This window comes from Acanthochromis polyacanthus, chromosome 2 (assembly GCF_021347895.1).
Source record: "Acanthochromis polyacanthus isolate Apoly-LR-REF ecotype Palm Island chromosome 2, KAUST_Apoly_ChrSc, whole genome shotgun sequence".
In the NCBI taxonomy this organism is placed as follows: Eukaryota; Metazoa; Chordata; class Actinopteri; family Pomacentridae; genus Acanthochromis; species Acanthochromis polyacanthus.
The window spans coordinates 41,071,746-41,083,774 of NC_067114.1; the positions used below are offsets into that span (position 1 = coordinate 41,071,746).

General features: G+C 40.4%; 1 protein-coding gene across 2 annotated transcripts in view; it reads left to right on the top strand.

Moving 5' to 3' along the window:
• The first annotated feature begins 8,065 nt into the window (after positions 1-8,065).
• Positions 8,066-12,029, top strand: part of LOC110971645 (Golgi apparatus protein 1-like) — a 48,788-nt gene continuing 44,824 nt past the window's right edge. For both annotated transcript variants that reach the window (XM_051939333.1, XM_051939335.1), the window contains exon 1: positions 8,066-8,419. In XM_051939333.1, the coding sequence (XP_051795293.1) occupies positions 8,102-8,419 (318 nt within the window). In that variant the 5' untranslated portion in view covers positions 8,066-8,101. The remainder of the gene's footprint in view (positions 8,420-12,029) is intronic.

The following is a 12,029-nucleotide window of genomic DNA, read 5'->3' on the forward strand; positions in this document are numbered from 1 at the left end:
TTGGACGAAGAGATCGATTATCAGAGCAGGCTGCTGGATGCCATCTGGAAGCCACGAGTAATGTTACACAGAACTGGTATGTAAAACTAGGATTGTCTTAATGAACTAACAAAGAAATGTGACTAATGTAAGATCCTAATTAGAGCTTTGAGCATTTATTTTCAGACAGAAATTCCACTGTTGCATCTTAACTCATTGACATTTACTTGAACTGTCTATTTGCCGCCTCGTCGTTGCTTGGATACATCAATGCATCAGTCATTGTGTTGTTTCTGTTTGGTTTCTTTAGATTTATGCCAGAACTGAGCTATTCTGCACAGATGTAATTTTGGAACCCTCTCTATTTCTAGACATGGTTGTGCTGTTTGCACAGGAGTGCATGATTTTCTATTGCTGTTAAGGTTGAGTCCACTGTGAGGAAAAATGTGACTGCCCAGACTTGGCTTGGGGGTCAGAGGACTTTCTCAGATGTCTGTTCCCTTAACATCATGTCAGTAACTTTTTCATGTGCCCCATTGTCCCTCCAGACTGTCCACAGCAACATGTCTGTGAAGAGGGGAAGAGTCTCACTAATCGTCAGCTCTGTAACCAGGAGAAGAACTTTAGTTTGGACCAGGAGGACCCAGAGCCTCCACAGATTAATGAGGAACAGGAAGAAGTCTGCACCAGCCAGCAGGAAAGCAGATTGTATTGGAGCAAGAGACTGATACCTTTCTACTGACTTCAACTGATGAGGACAGTAAGCACAGTGAAGGAGAAGCAAACAGTGACCAGTTCCTCTCTTACAATTTACCAGCAAATGAAAGCCCTCATCAGGAGGGAAGTAAATATGTAGACTCAGAGTTAAGTAGAAATGCAGTGGTGAAGCCAAAGAAGAGTCACAACAGAGAGATCAGTCACAGTAACAATGTAGACAAGTCCTCATTGTCAGAAAGTCACAATGACACTGATACAGGTAGAAAGTCTGTAAAATTTGATGTTTGTGAAAACACCTTTAAGAACAGGTACCAAGTCAAGAAACATCACAAAATCCACAAAGGTGTAAAACAACATGCTTGCAATGTTTGCAGAAAAAGTTTTAGTTTAAGGTCCGAGCTGAAAGTCCACATGAGAACTCACACAGGTGAGAAACGGTATTCATGTGAAACGTGTGGGAAACGTTTCAGTCATCCTAGTGATCTGACTGCCCACATGAGAATGCACACAGGTGAGAAGCCATTTTCTTGTGAAAGATGTGGGAAAAGCTTCAGTCAACGTGGTAGTCTGACTGTCCACATGAGAACTCACACAGGTGAGAAACAGTATTTGTGTGAAACGTGTGGGAAACGTTTCAGTCAAAATATTTATCTGACTAGCCACATGAGAACTCACACAGGTGAGAAACCATTTTCTTGTGAAAGATGTGGGAAAAGCTTCAGTGAAAGAGGTAATATGACTAGGCACATGAGGACTCACACAGGTGTGAAGCTGTAGTCCTGGAACATCGGTGAGAACAAAGCTTAAAAGATGACACATTCATTCACATTAAGTTGAAAGTAGTTCTTGTAAATTTAAAGCGCCTTTCGACCGCTTCAGCCATGATTCTGTGAGTTTATTACATGTTAGATTGTGACACATTGCTGCATTCATATTTCCTATTTTTTTGTTTTGTTTTTATTGGATTTATAATCAGATTTTATCTTATTTTAAATTGTATGTTTCAATTCTTGTGATTTTTTTTTTTGTTTCCATGTAAAAGACATTGATTTACTCCTGTGTATGAAATGTGCCTTACAAATAAAAACACTTTGCCGTGTCTTGCTTTTCCTTTTATGTTTTCTGTGTGACTAATGGACTTATTTTCTCAGGTTCAGTTTTTTTTTTTAAACTCAGCTAGTTTCAGACTTTTGCAAGTCATAAAATGAGTTTAAACTGATTAAATAAAGCAAAGTGCAGTTAACTCCAGTTTTAAGGCAACAGAGGAAGTCAAGTTTGTGAGATGAATGAGCTTTAAATGATTTACAGTCGGCCTGTTTCATCCTGCAGAAGGTTGTGATGGACTGGAGCCTAACTGGAATCAGCACAGAGACCGGAAACTCCAGATACAATCATTCATGATCACAACCACACCTGTATGACCAGTTTAGAATCACAACATCTTTCTACCCAGAGTGAACACAGTTGATGGAGAAGGACAGGCGAGGTGTACTCCAGGAATTTAGTGCTGTTGACCTGCTCCACGGTGGCACCGTTTACAGAGGGTTGTGTGAGGATCTTTGTCTGACCTTCTGAAATCAGTCACCATTTCATATTTTGTTCACACTGATAGTGAGATTGTAGGATCTGCACCATACTGCGAGCTGCTCCACCTCCATCCTGTAAGTGGACTCATCATTGTCAGTGATGATGAGACCAACCACTGTTGTATCGTCCATAAACTTAACAATGTGGTTGGTGCTGAATGTAGCTGTGCAGTCATGTGTGAGCAGGCTGAACAGCCCTGGGGTGAGCCAGTGTTCACTTCTAAGTAGCTAGTCATTGTTATTTAAAACACATTTGTGTGTGTTACATACTTAAATAAGACAGAAAGAAGTGATTTTGATGAAAGTTCACAGTTATACACTTAGATTTGTTGAAACACACAGATAAGTAGTTCAAGGGCCAAAGGAAAGTTAAAATCTAACAATTCTTTTGGTTTCACAGTTCCAACTCTGATCAGCTTAGTGGTTTTGGTGTTTTTTTTATACTTTTTTTTTTATATTTTTGCTTTTACAATACAAAAACAACAAAAATGAAACATTTAGCAACAGAAAGATAGGGTCATCATAACAGTCAGGGAGTTTGCCAGCATGTAAACTAGCCAGCACTGGAAACTCTACTAATATTCTGATGTGCAGCATTTGTGTGTCATCAGTCAGTTCATTATTGTGTATTTGTCCCAAGTTTTCAAATAACCAGTAAAATATTCAAATGCTGTAAATTTTGTCTATTTCTGAGATACCTAATGGTTTTTCAATGGTTGTTTAAAACCATTAGGTACAGATAGATCTCCCTGTTAGATCCTCTTTCTTCTCTGAATGACTGCATTACATCTGTCAAAAACTGAATAGTTTCCTTCAATATTTTCATTACTGGATCACAGCACATGGCCAAAATAATGTAGCCGCAAGGGGACACAAGCCAGTGTCTTATTGTGCCGGTCCCAAGCCCGGATAAATACAGAGGGTTGTGGCAGGAAGGGCATCCGACGTAAAACTTTGGCCAAATCAAACATGCGAATCAAATGTATGACTTCCATACCGGATCGGTCGAGGCCCGGGTTAACAACGACCGCCATCGGTGCTGTCGACCTACAGGGTGCCGGTGGAAAATGGACGACTGTTGGTCGAAGAAGGAGGGGAGGAAGGTGTGTTCGTAGGAAGAGAGAGAAGAGGAACACCAAGAGTCTAGGACTGAGAGTAGGGACTTTGAATGTTGGAATTATGACAGAAAAAGGTAGAGAGCTGGTTGACATGATGCAGAGGAGGAAGGTGGACATACTGTGTGTCCAGGAGGCCAGGTGGAAAGATAGTAAAGCTAGAAGTTTAGGAGCAGGGTTCAAGTTGTTCTACCATGGTGTAGATAGGAAGAGAAATGGAGTAGGAGTTATCTTGAAGGAGGAGTTTGTTAGGAATGTCCTGGAGGTAAAAAGAGTGTCAGATCGAGTGATGAGCCTGAAGCTAGAAATCGAAGGTGTGATGTTCAATGTTGTTAGTGGGTATGCTCCACAGGTAGGATGTGAGCCGGAGGAGAAGGAGAAATTCTGGTTGGACCTTGATGAAGTGATGCAGAGCATCCCTAGAAGTGAGAGAGTTGTCATTGGTGCAGACTTCAATGGACATGTTGGTGCAGGAAACAGAGATGATGAGGAGGTCATGGGCAGGTTTGGTATCCAGGAGAGGAACGCAGAAGGACAGATGGTGGTTGACTTTGCAAAAAGGATGGAAATGGCTGTAGTGAATACTTTCTTCCAGAAGAGGCAGGAACATAGGGTGACCTATAAGAGTGGAAGTAGGAGCACACAGGTAGACTGCATCTTGTGTAGACGGTGTAATCTGAAGGAGATCAGTGAGTGCAAAGTAGTGGTAGGTGAGCGTGTAGCCAAACAGCATAGGATGGTGGTGTGTAGGATGACCTTGGTGGTGAAGAAGATGAAGAGGGCAAAGGCAGAGCAGAGGACCAAATGGTGGAAGCTGAAAAAGGAAGAGTGTTGTATGAATTTCAGGAAAGAGTTGAGACAGGCTTTGGATGGTCATGAGGTGCTTCCAGATGACTGGACAACTACAGCAAATGTGATCAGGGAGATAGGTCGGACAGTACTTGGTGTGTCATCTGGAAGGAAAGGAGATAAGGAGACTTGGTGGTGGAATGAGGAGGTGCAGGAGTGGATCCAGAGAAAGAGGTTAGCTAAGAAGAAGTGGGACTCTGAGAGGACTGAAGAGAGTAGACAGGAGTACAGGGAGATGCAGCATAAAGTGAAAGTAGAGGTGGCAAAGGCCAAACAAGGGGCTTACGATGACTTGTGTGCTAGGTTGGACAGTAAGGAGGGAGAGACTGATCTGTATAGGTTGGCAAGGCAGAGAGACAGAGATGGGAAGGACATGCAGCAGGTTAGGGTGATAAAGGATAAGGATGGAAGTGTGTTGACAGGTGCCAATAGTGTGATGGGAAGATGGAAAGAGTACTTTGAAGAGTTGATGAATGAGGAAAATGAGAGAGAACGAAGTTTAGAAGAGGTGACTGTTGTGGACCAGGAAGTAGCAAAGATTAGCAAGGATGAAGTGAGGAGGGCATTGAAGAGGATGAAGAGTGGAAAGGCACTTGGTCCTGATGATATACCTGTGGAGGTATGGAAATGTCTCGGAGAGGTAGCAGTAGAGTTTTTGACTGGGTTGTTCAACAGGATCTTAGATAGTGAGAAGATGCCCGAGGAATGGAGGAAAAGTGTGCTGGTGCCCGTCTTTAAGAACAAGGGAGATGTGCAGAGTTGTGGCAACTACAGAGGAATAAAGCTGATGAGCCACACGATGAAGCTATGGGAAAGAGTAGTTGAAGCTAGACTAAGGGCAGAGGTGAACATCTGTGAGCAGCAGTATGGTTTCATGCCAAGAAAGAGTGCAAAGCTGCATTGTGTCTTTGTAGATCTGGAGAAAGCTTATGACAGGGTGCCCAGAGAGGAACTATGGTTTTGTATGAGGAAGTATCTGTGTGTGAATGAGAGGGACCCAAGTGGAAGAGTGAGGTTACAGGGAGAAGAGATCAAGAAGGTGGAGGATTTTAAGTACTTAGGGTCAACACTCCAGAGCAGTGGAGAGTGTGGAAAAGAGGTGAAGAAGCGTGTACAGGTAGGCTGGAACGGCTGGAGAAAAGTGTCAGGTGTGATGTGTGATAGAAGAGTTTCAGCTAAAATGAAAGGAAAGGTTTACAAAACTGTGGTGAGACCAGCCATGTTGTTTGGTCTGGAGACAGTGTCCCTGAGGAAAAGACAGGAGGCAGAGCTGGAGGTAGCAGAACTGAAGATGCTGAGGTTCTCTTTGGGAGTGACCAGGATGGATAAGATCAGGAATGAGTACATCAGAGGGACAGCACATGTTAGAGGCTTTGGAGATAAAGTCAGAGAGGCCAGACTGAGATGGTTCAGACATGTCCAGAGGAGAGAGAGTGAATATATTGGTAGAAGGATGCTGAGTTTCCCACTGCCAGGCAGGAGGCCTAGAGGAAAACCAAAGAGGAGGTTTATGGATGTGGTTAAAGAGGACATGAAGGTAGTTGGTGTGAGAGAAGAAGATGCAGCAGACAGGGTTAGATGTAGGCAATTGATTCGCTGTGGCGACCCCTGAAGGGAAAAGCCGAAAGGAAAAGAAGAAGAGCACATGGCTAAAATGATTCCAACTTCAGTTGGCTCTCTTTTACAGCACATTAAGAATGTGGAAAATATTCTCATTGTTTGGTTTGATGGTAAAGAGACCTTTTTACACGCTTTTATTTCTTCTTGGATGCTTGGATTTCTGTAACAACCTTTTAACTTGTTTGAGTCAGAAAGTTATTGGTTGACTTCAGATTGACAACCAGAACCAAGAAACTGAAGCACATCAGTTTTGTTTTCGCCTTGTTGAACTGGTACGTTTTAGGGAAGTTTTATGATTTTATTCATTACTTTTAACCTATAAGAACCCACGTTGACACCAGTGTAACAAGCACTTTGAGTGCCCCAGTCTCTTCCTGGTAAAGCTTTATGTCTGACCTTAACTCATTAAGTTCTTTAAGGAAAAATGGGTCTGGGTTCTTATGGGTTAAAATTACTTTGTATGTTTTAGTTTGTTGCTTTGGAAAGCATTTTTATTTTATAAAGTGCTCGATAAATAAAGATTATTATTATTATTTTCATTATTATCATCTGCTTTTATTCATGTTCATGTGCAGGATGTGATGTTTGAAAGTGATTCATTCTATTTTCTGGTTATTTTCTGAGGTTATGTGTGTCTCTATGAGTGTGGAATTAACTCGAGTTGTTTACAACTATGTATAAAATGTAAATAGAATATATTTAGTTTATAGCTTTAATGAAAACTGTGTCATTTCCTGCAGTTAGCGCTCAGGTGGTGTTCTCTGCTTCCCTCCACACCACCTCAGACTGGACCCAGCTGGGCCCTTCAGACACCAACACCACACTGCTGCTCAATAAGGTGACGACAAACACTGGCAATACATACGACAAAGACACAGGCACGACTCACCTGGACAAGTCAGGCCATCAGAGGTGATTTGATTTTAAAGGTCCCCTACACTGATTTGTAGTTGTTGTAAACTTGGAGGATATGAATATATTCATTCCGTCATTCCCCAAGACTCCCCACAACTAGATATCCTCCCAACTTTACAAGCCAGTGAGGGTTTTATTGAACTCCTGAACGAAACAGGGAATTGTCAATTCTGCTCTGTAGTTTGCAATCTCCAACCCTCTGTGTGAGCACAGCAGTGGATCCAACGGCATGATGCTGGTCCTGGAGAAAAGCGAGCAGGTCTGGATCACACTCTGGCCAAACAGTGTTTTCTTTGATCAGAGTCGGCTCGCAACGTTCAGAGACTTCCTTGTCTTTCCCAAGTAGCTGGAGCATGACACACCTACAGCTGCTGTAGAGACGATGGAAGAGGTCAAATCTCCTCCTCACAACTCACAAATTAAAGTCTTGTATCATAGGAACAAACAACGGGGAAATAATGAGAAACCTGAAGTGGTTTTTGATTTTAAAAAGCATGCTGTTGCTATTAAAATTAAATATCATTTTATTAGATATTACCTCAATTTTAACAAAGCGGAGGAAATCTGTATAATACCATTAAATTTTTCAAAAATGCAATAATAGAATCAAAATCAGCTTCAATTGCCAGATACCAACACAACATACAAGGAATTCCACTGTTGATGTCACCCCAGGAATAAGGAAAGACAATAATAAAATAACTAGAGAAAGAAGAACAGAAAATAATAATAGTAGTCATTTAGAAAACTATATGCAGATATTTAGACATCTAGAAAAAATATGAACAGTAGTGCAAACACAGCAAAAAATGCTAGAGTGGTAATACAGTACAAAAAGGAGAGAATTAGTGCATTATAAAAAGAGTAATAAAAATAAGAATAGAAAGAAGAAGAAATGAAGAAAGAAAGAAAGAAAGAAAGAAAATAAATAGAAAGAAAAAGAAAAAGAAAGAAAAATAATTAACAAATCAATATTAGTAATTAAATATATATATATATACACATATATTAACACATCTAGAAAAGAATATATAAACAGTAGTGCAAAAAGGAGATAATACTGTTCTTAGTCTAAAAATACTATGCATAAGCATTGCATATTATATATTGTACAGGTGTGGAGGACTGGCTCAGCCGTTTATAAAGAAGTAAAAAAAAAAAACGTTCATTTTTGACAACCTCACTTCGACATGTTTTACACTAAAGTGTTGTTGATAAAGTGACCGGAGCTGTGTGTTTGTTCCGGTGAACCGGGCTCTTACTGTGAGCTCACCGGGACTCTGACGGTTTCATCCGGTCCAGCTTGACGGTGCAGTGAAGATGGCGGCGTACAGTCGCTCTCCGCTGCTGCTGCTGCTCTTCTCCTCCGTGTTTTTCTGTGGCTTCGACTCTGTCCTCGGCCTGAAGGCTGCCAGCGGCCCGGCCGAGCCACCCAACCCGCCCGTCCTCCGGCCCGCCGATCCCCCGGCCAAGGATGCACCTGCCGCCGCTGCCGCCGGGGCCTCGCAGCCTCGAAGGGCGACCGGCTGGAAGCTGTCGGAGGAGGAGGCCTGCCGGGAAGACCTGACCCGCCTCTGTCCCAAGCACACCTGGACCAACAACCTGGCCGTGCTGGAGTGCCTGCAGGACCGCAGAGAGGTGAGCGACCGGGAAGGTTCACACGGGTTCCGGGAGGTGAGGGGATGGGGGTCCGCTGGGTGTGTCGCCCCCGAGGTTCGGAGCCTGACCGGCTGAGAGGCTGGTGCTGATGCGGAGGTGAACCTCCATCAGCCGGTGACACGCTGTTAATGTCGAGCCGCAGAAACCACAGTTTACCGCTGATTTAATCTCTGCCACACTTCTGACAGCAGAAATTATTATCAAATGTCAGAAGAGGACCAAGTTCTGCTCCAAACACAGACGGAAGGTTTATCTGCTGAAGCTTTTAAAGCTTTTAAGAGCAGAATCCCTCCAAACATGAGCTTATAAAGGTCTTCGGCATGGGGCTGCAATATACTGGAAGTGTGACTTAAATGACTCTATTTGGAAAGATTTACTCATTCTGTATTTTTGGGAGTAGTGTCAATAAAATAGTTTTTGGATATGCTGAACAAAAAATAACTTTCTCTATAGTTTGACCCGTCTACAGGTCTTCACAAAGCATTTAATGGCATTGTTTCCTAAAAAAAATTAGCTTAGAAAATGTTTAAATTGACTTTGTAAAGTCTTCTGTATTTGACTGCACAATATTTTTTCCCTGCAATATATAAACCGAAACAAATGCAGGAATTTTAACCAAATGACTTGATTAATGTTATTTGGATGTAAGTAATCATTCTGTAAAGTTTTGAGAGATTTTGATGCAAAGAAAACATAAAATAGTTCTAAAAAATGATGAAAAAACAAACATTTCATATAGTTGAACCAATTTGCAGGTCTTTAAAAACACAGTTTGCTCAAAAAAAAATGAGCATAGAAAGTGTTTAAACAGACTTTTTGAAGTCTTTTGTATGGAACTGCACAATATTGGATAAAACTAACATCACAATAATTTTGTTTTTCTGCAGTATAAACTCAAACAAATTAGAACATTTTACCAAATGACTTGAATAACGCTGTTTTGAAATGAGTCATTTTTCCATAACACTTGAAGTTATTTTTGTTGCATGAAAAATACACAAAAGTAAAAATAGTTTTGAAAAAATAGAACCTTTCATATCGTACAAACTGTCTGCAGGTCTTTGAATGCATTTTAAAGCATAAGTCTCTCATAAAGTGAGTTTAGAAGGTGACGCTATTTGGACGTAATTAATCATTCTGTAATGTTTTGGGAAATTTTGATGCACAGAGAACATAAAATAGTTAACCTTTAACATAGTGTAGCCAATCTGCAGGCCTTTTAAAACATTTAAAAACATAATTGTGTTCTGTTTAAACAGATTTTAATTGTATTTATTTAGGATGTGTGAATAATTCAAAACCAAAAGCCACAAACTTTAGCACTTCACATAAAAGCTGTTGTACAGGAGTGATTTATTATCAGAAATGCAACATAAATGTCAATAAAATGAAGCATCTTGCAAAGAATTGTAATCCTTGAATAAACAGGCCGCATTGTTTGTGCTACAAATACTGAGTTACATTAAAATGCTTCCAATATTTCTACAATATACGGCATTATTAGACAGTAATACTGAATAAAACGGCTCTGGAGCTTTTGAATGTCACTGATCAAAGAAGAACTTGCACCTTCAAGAGCATTTAAATTCCTTCAGTTTAGCTGCGCTCTGAGTTCGGTGACGCGCTCCGACTCGCTAAATCATTTCTCCTTTTCATATTTTATTTATTCAGTTAAGTGTTTAATTAGGTTTTCTGTGAGTTGTATGAACGCTTCTCTCTCCACACTGCCAGGAGTAAACACTCTGCTGAATAATTCAGAGCTGACATTGACTTGAGATGATTTGCCGGTGGAGAGAAAATGAATCTGCAACAGTTTGTTGTCTTTGTTTTCTGCAGCTTAGTGTGAGATTGAAGCTGTTGGTTGAACAACATAAGCTTGAAGTGCAGCTTCTAGCAGGTTAAAAAAGCTAAATGATCGATTGATTAGCCTTTAAATGTTAGATTGAAGAAGTAATGGCTTTAAATTGTTTCGTTTCTTATTCGTTTGTGAGCTAATTCATAATTTTTTGTGTAAAAGTGCGTTTTTGTTTCATCTTTGCACCTTCCAGTGAGCGGATCATTAACCTGGTCAGGTGTGAAGCAGGTGATGTGGTGTCATCCAGCTGTCAGGTGACTCTCAGGCTGAAGTTAAACCAGTTTAGCTTTGTGTCGCAGTGATCAACAACACAAAGAAATAGCTCTCACTCAGGTTCCAGGTTGGCCGCCTACGTGCACAGATTCACACTGGGCTGTCTCACTTTTATTCTTGTCTTTGTGTAAATCACGTTTATTTGTGTGAACCTCCGCTGTAATTCAGCTGCAGCTCAAAGCGTTAGCTGTCAGTAAATCAAAGGTTAGAGTTGTGCCGTTAAAACGTCGGGACCAGAAACAGCTCGGTTTATCAACGCTGTCGCTCCATGTTCTTTATCTGATTGTCCATTTTAAAGGGTTAGGAGGAGGTTCTCTTCTTCTGTTGCTCCTGCAGCAATTTTTTTCCTCTTATGAATCCAGAATCTGAGGTTTTTGCTGCAAAGTTGTCATTCAGAGTCATTTTTCAAGCACAAATGCCATCATTTTTTCTGGTTCCAGTGTCTTAAAGTGGAGTGTTTGTTGCCCCTCTTATGACTGCAAATGGAATGTAATTGTTTAAAGCAAGCAGTTTAAAGGCAACTCTTGCGCTTTTAGAGGCATGTAATGACCATTTTTCACTGTTTTCAAACCATTTGACTGAGAAAATATGTGATGGATGAAATAATAATGAGGGTGTCTATCTGTTGCAGCTGTATTTAGTTGAATTATTCAGGTGTTTTCTCCCCTTTTGTTGTCGCTTTAGACTTTCAGACGCTCATATACAGAAAAAACACATCAGGTTTCTGCCATCCTGAGGTTTTTCCTCGTATAAATCAAAGATCTAGAGTTATATGCTCCACAGTTGTCATTTTTTAAATAGAATTGCCATCATTTTTCTGTTTCCAGTGTCTCAAATGTGAGGTTTTGCTGCTTTCTTTGCCTCTTATTATTGCAAAAGCAGATAACTGTGTAAAACAATCAATTTAAAGATGAATGTTGGGCTTTTAGCTACGTGCAATGACCATTTTTCACTGTTTCCAAACAATTTAACTGAGAAGATATGTGATAGATGAATCAGTAATGCAGATATCTATTAGTTGCGGTTGTGTTTTCTCCTTTTTGTCGTCGTTTTGGAGTTTCAGACTCCTGATTACAGGAAGAACTCATCAGGTTTCTTCCATCATGAGGTTTTTCCTCTTATGAATCAAGGATCTAAAGTTTTATACTCCTCAGATGTCATTCAGTGTCTTTCTTCAAGCACAAATGCCAACATTTTTCTTGTTCCAGTGTCTCAAATGTGAGATTTTTGCTGCTCTTCTTTGCCTTATATGGTTGTAAATGCAGGTAATTTTGTAAAACAAGCAGATGAAAGATTAATGTTGGGCTTTTAGGAACATGTGGTGGCAATTTTTCACTGTTTCCAAACATTTTCACGAAGAAAAAATGAGGTAGATTAATTAATAATGAGAGTATTTATTAGTTGCATCTATATTTTGTTGAATTTGGGAGGTTTTTTTTCCTCTTTTGAATTTTAGACTTG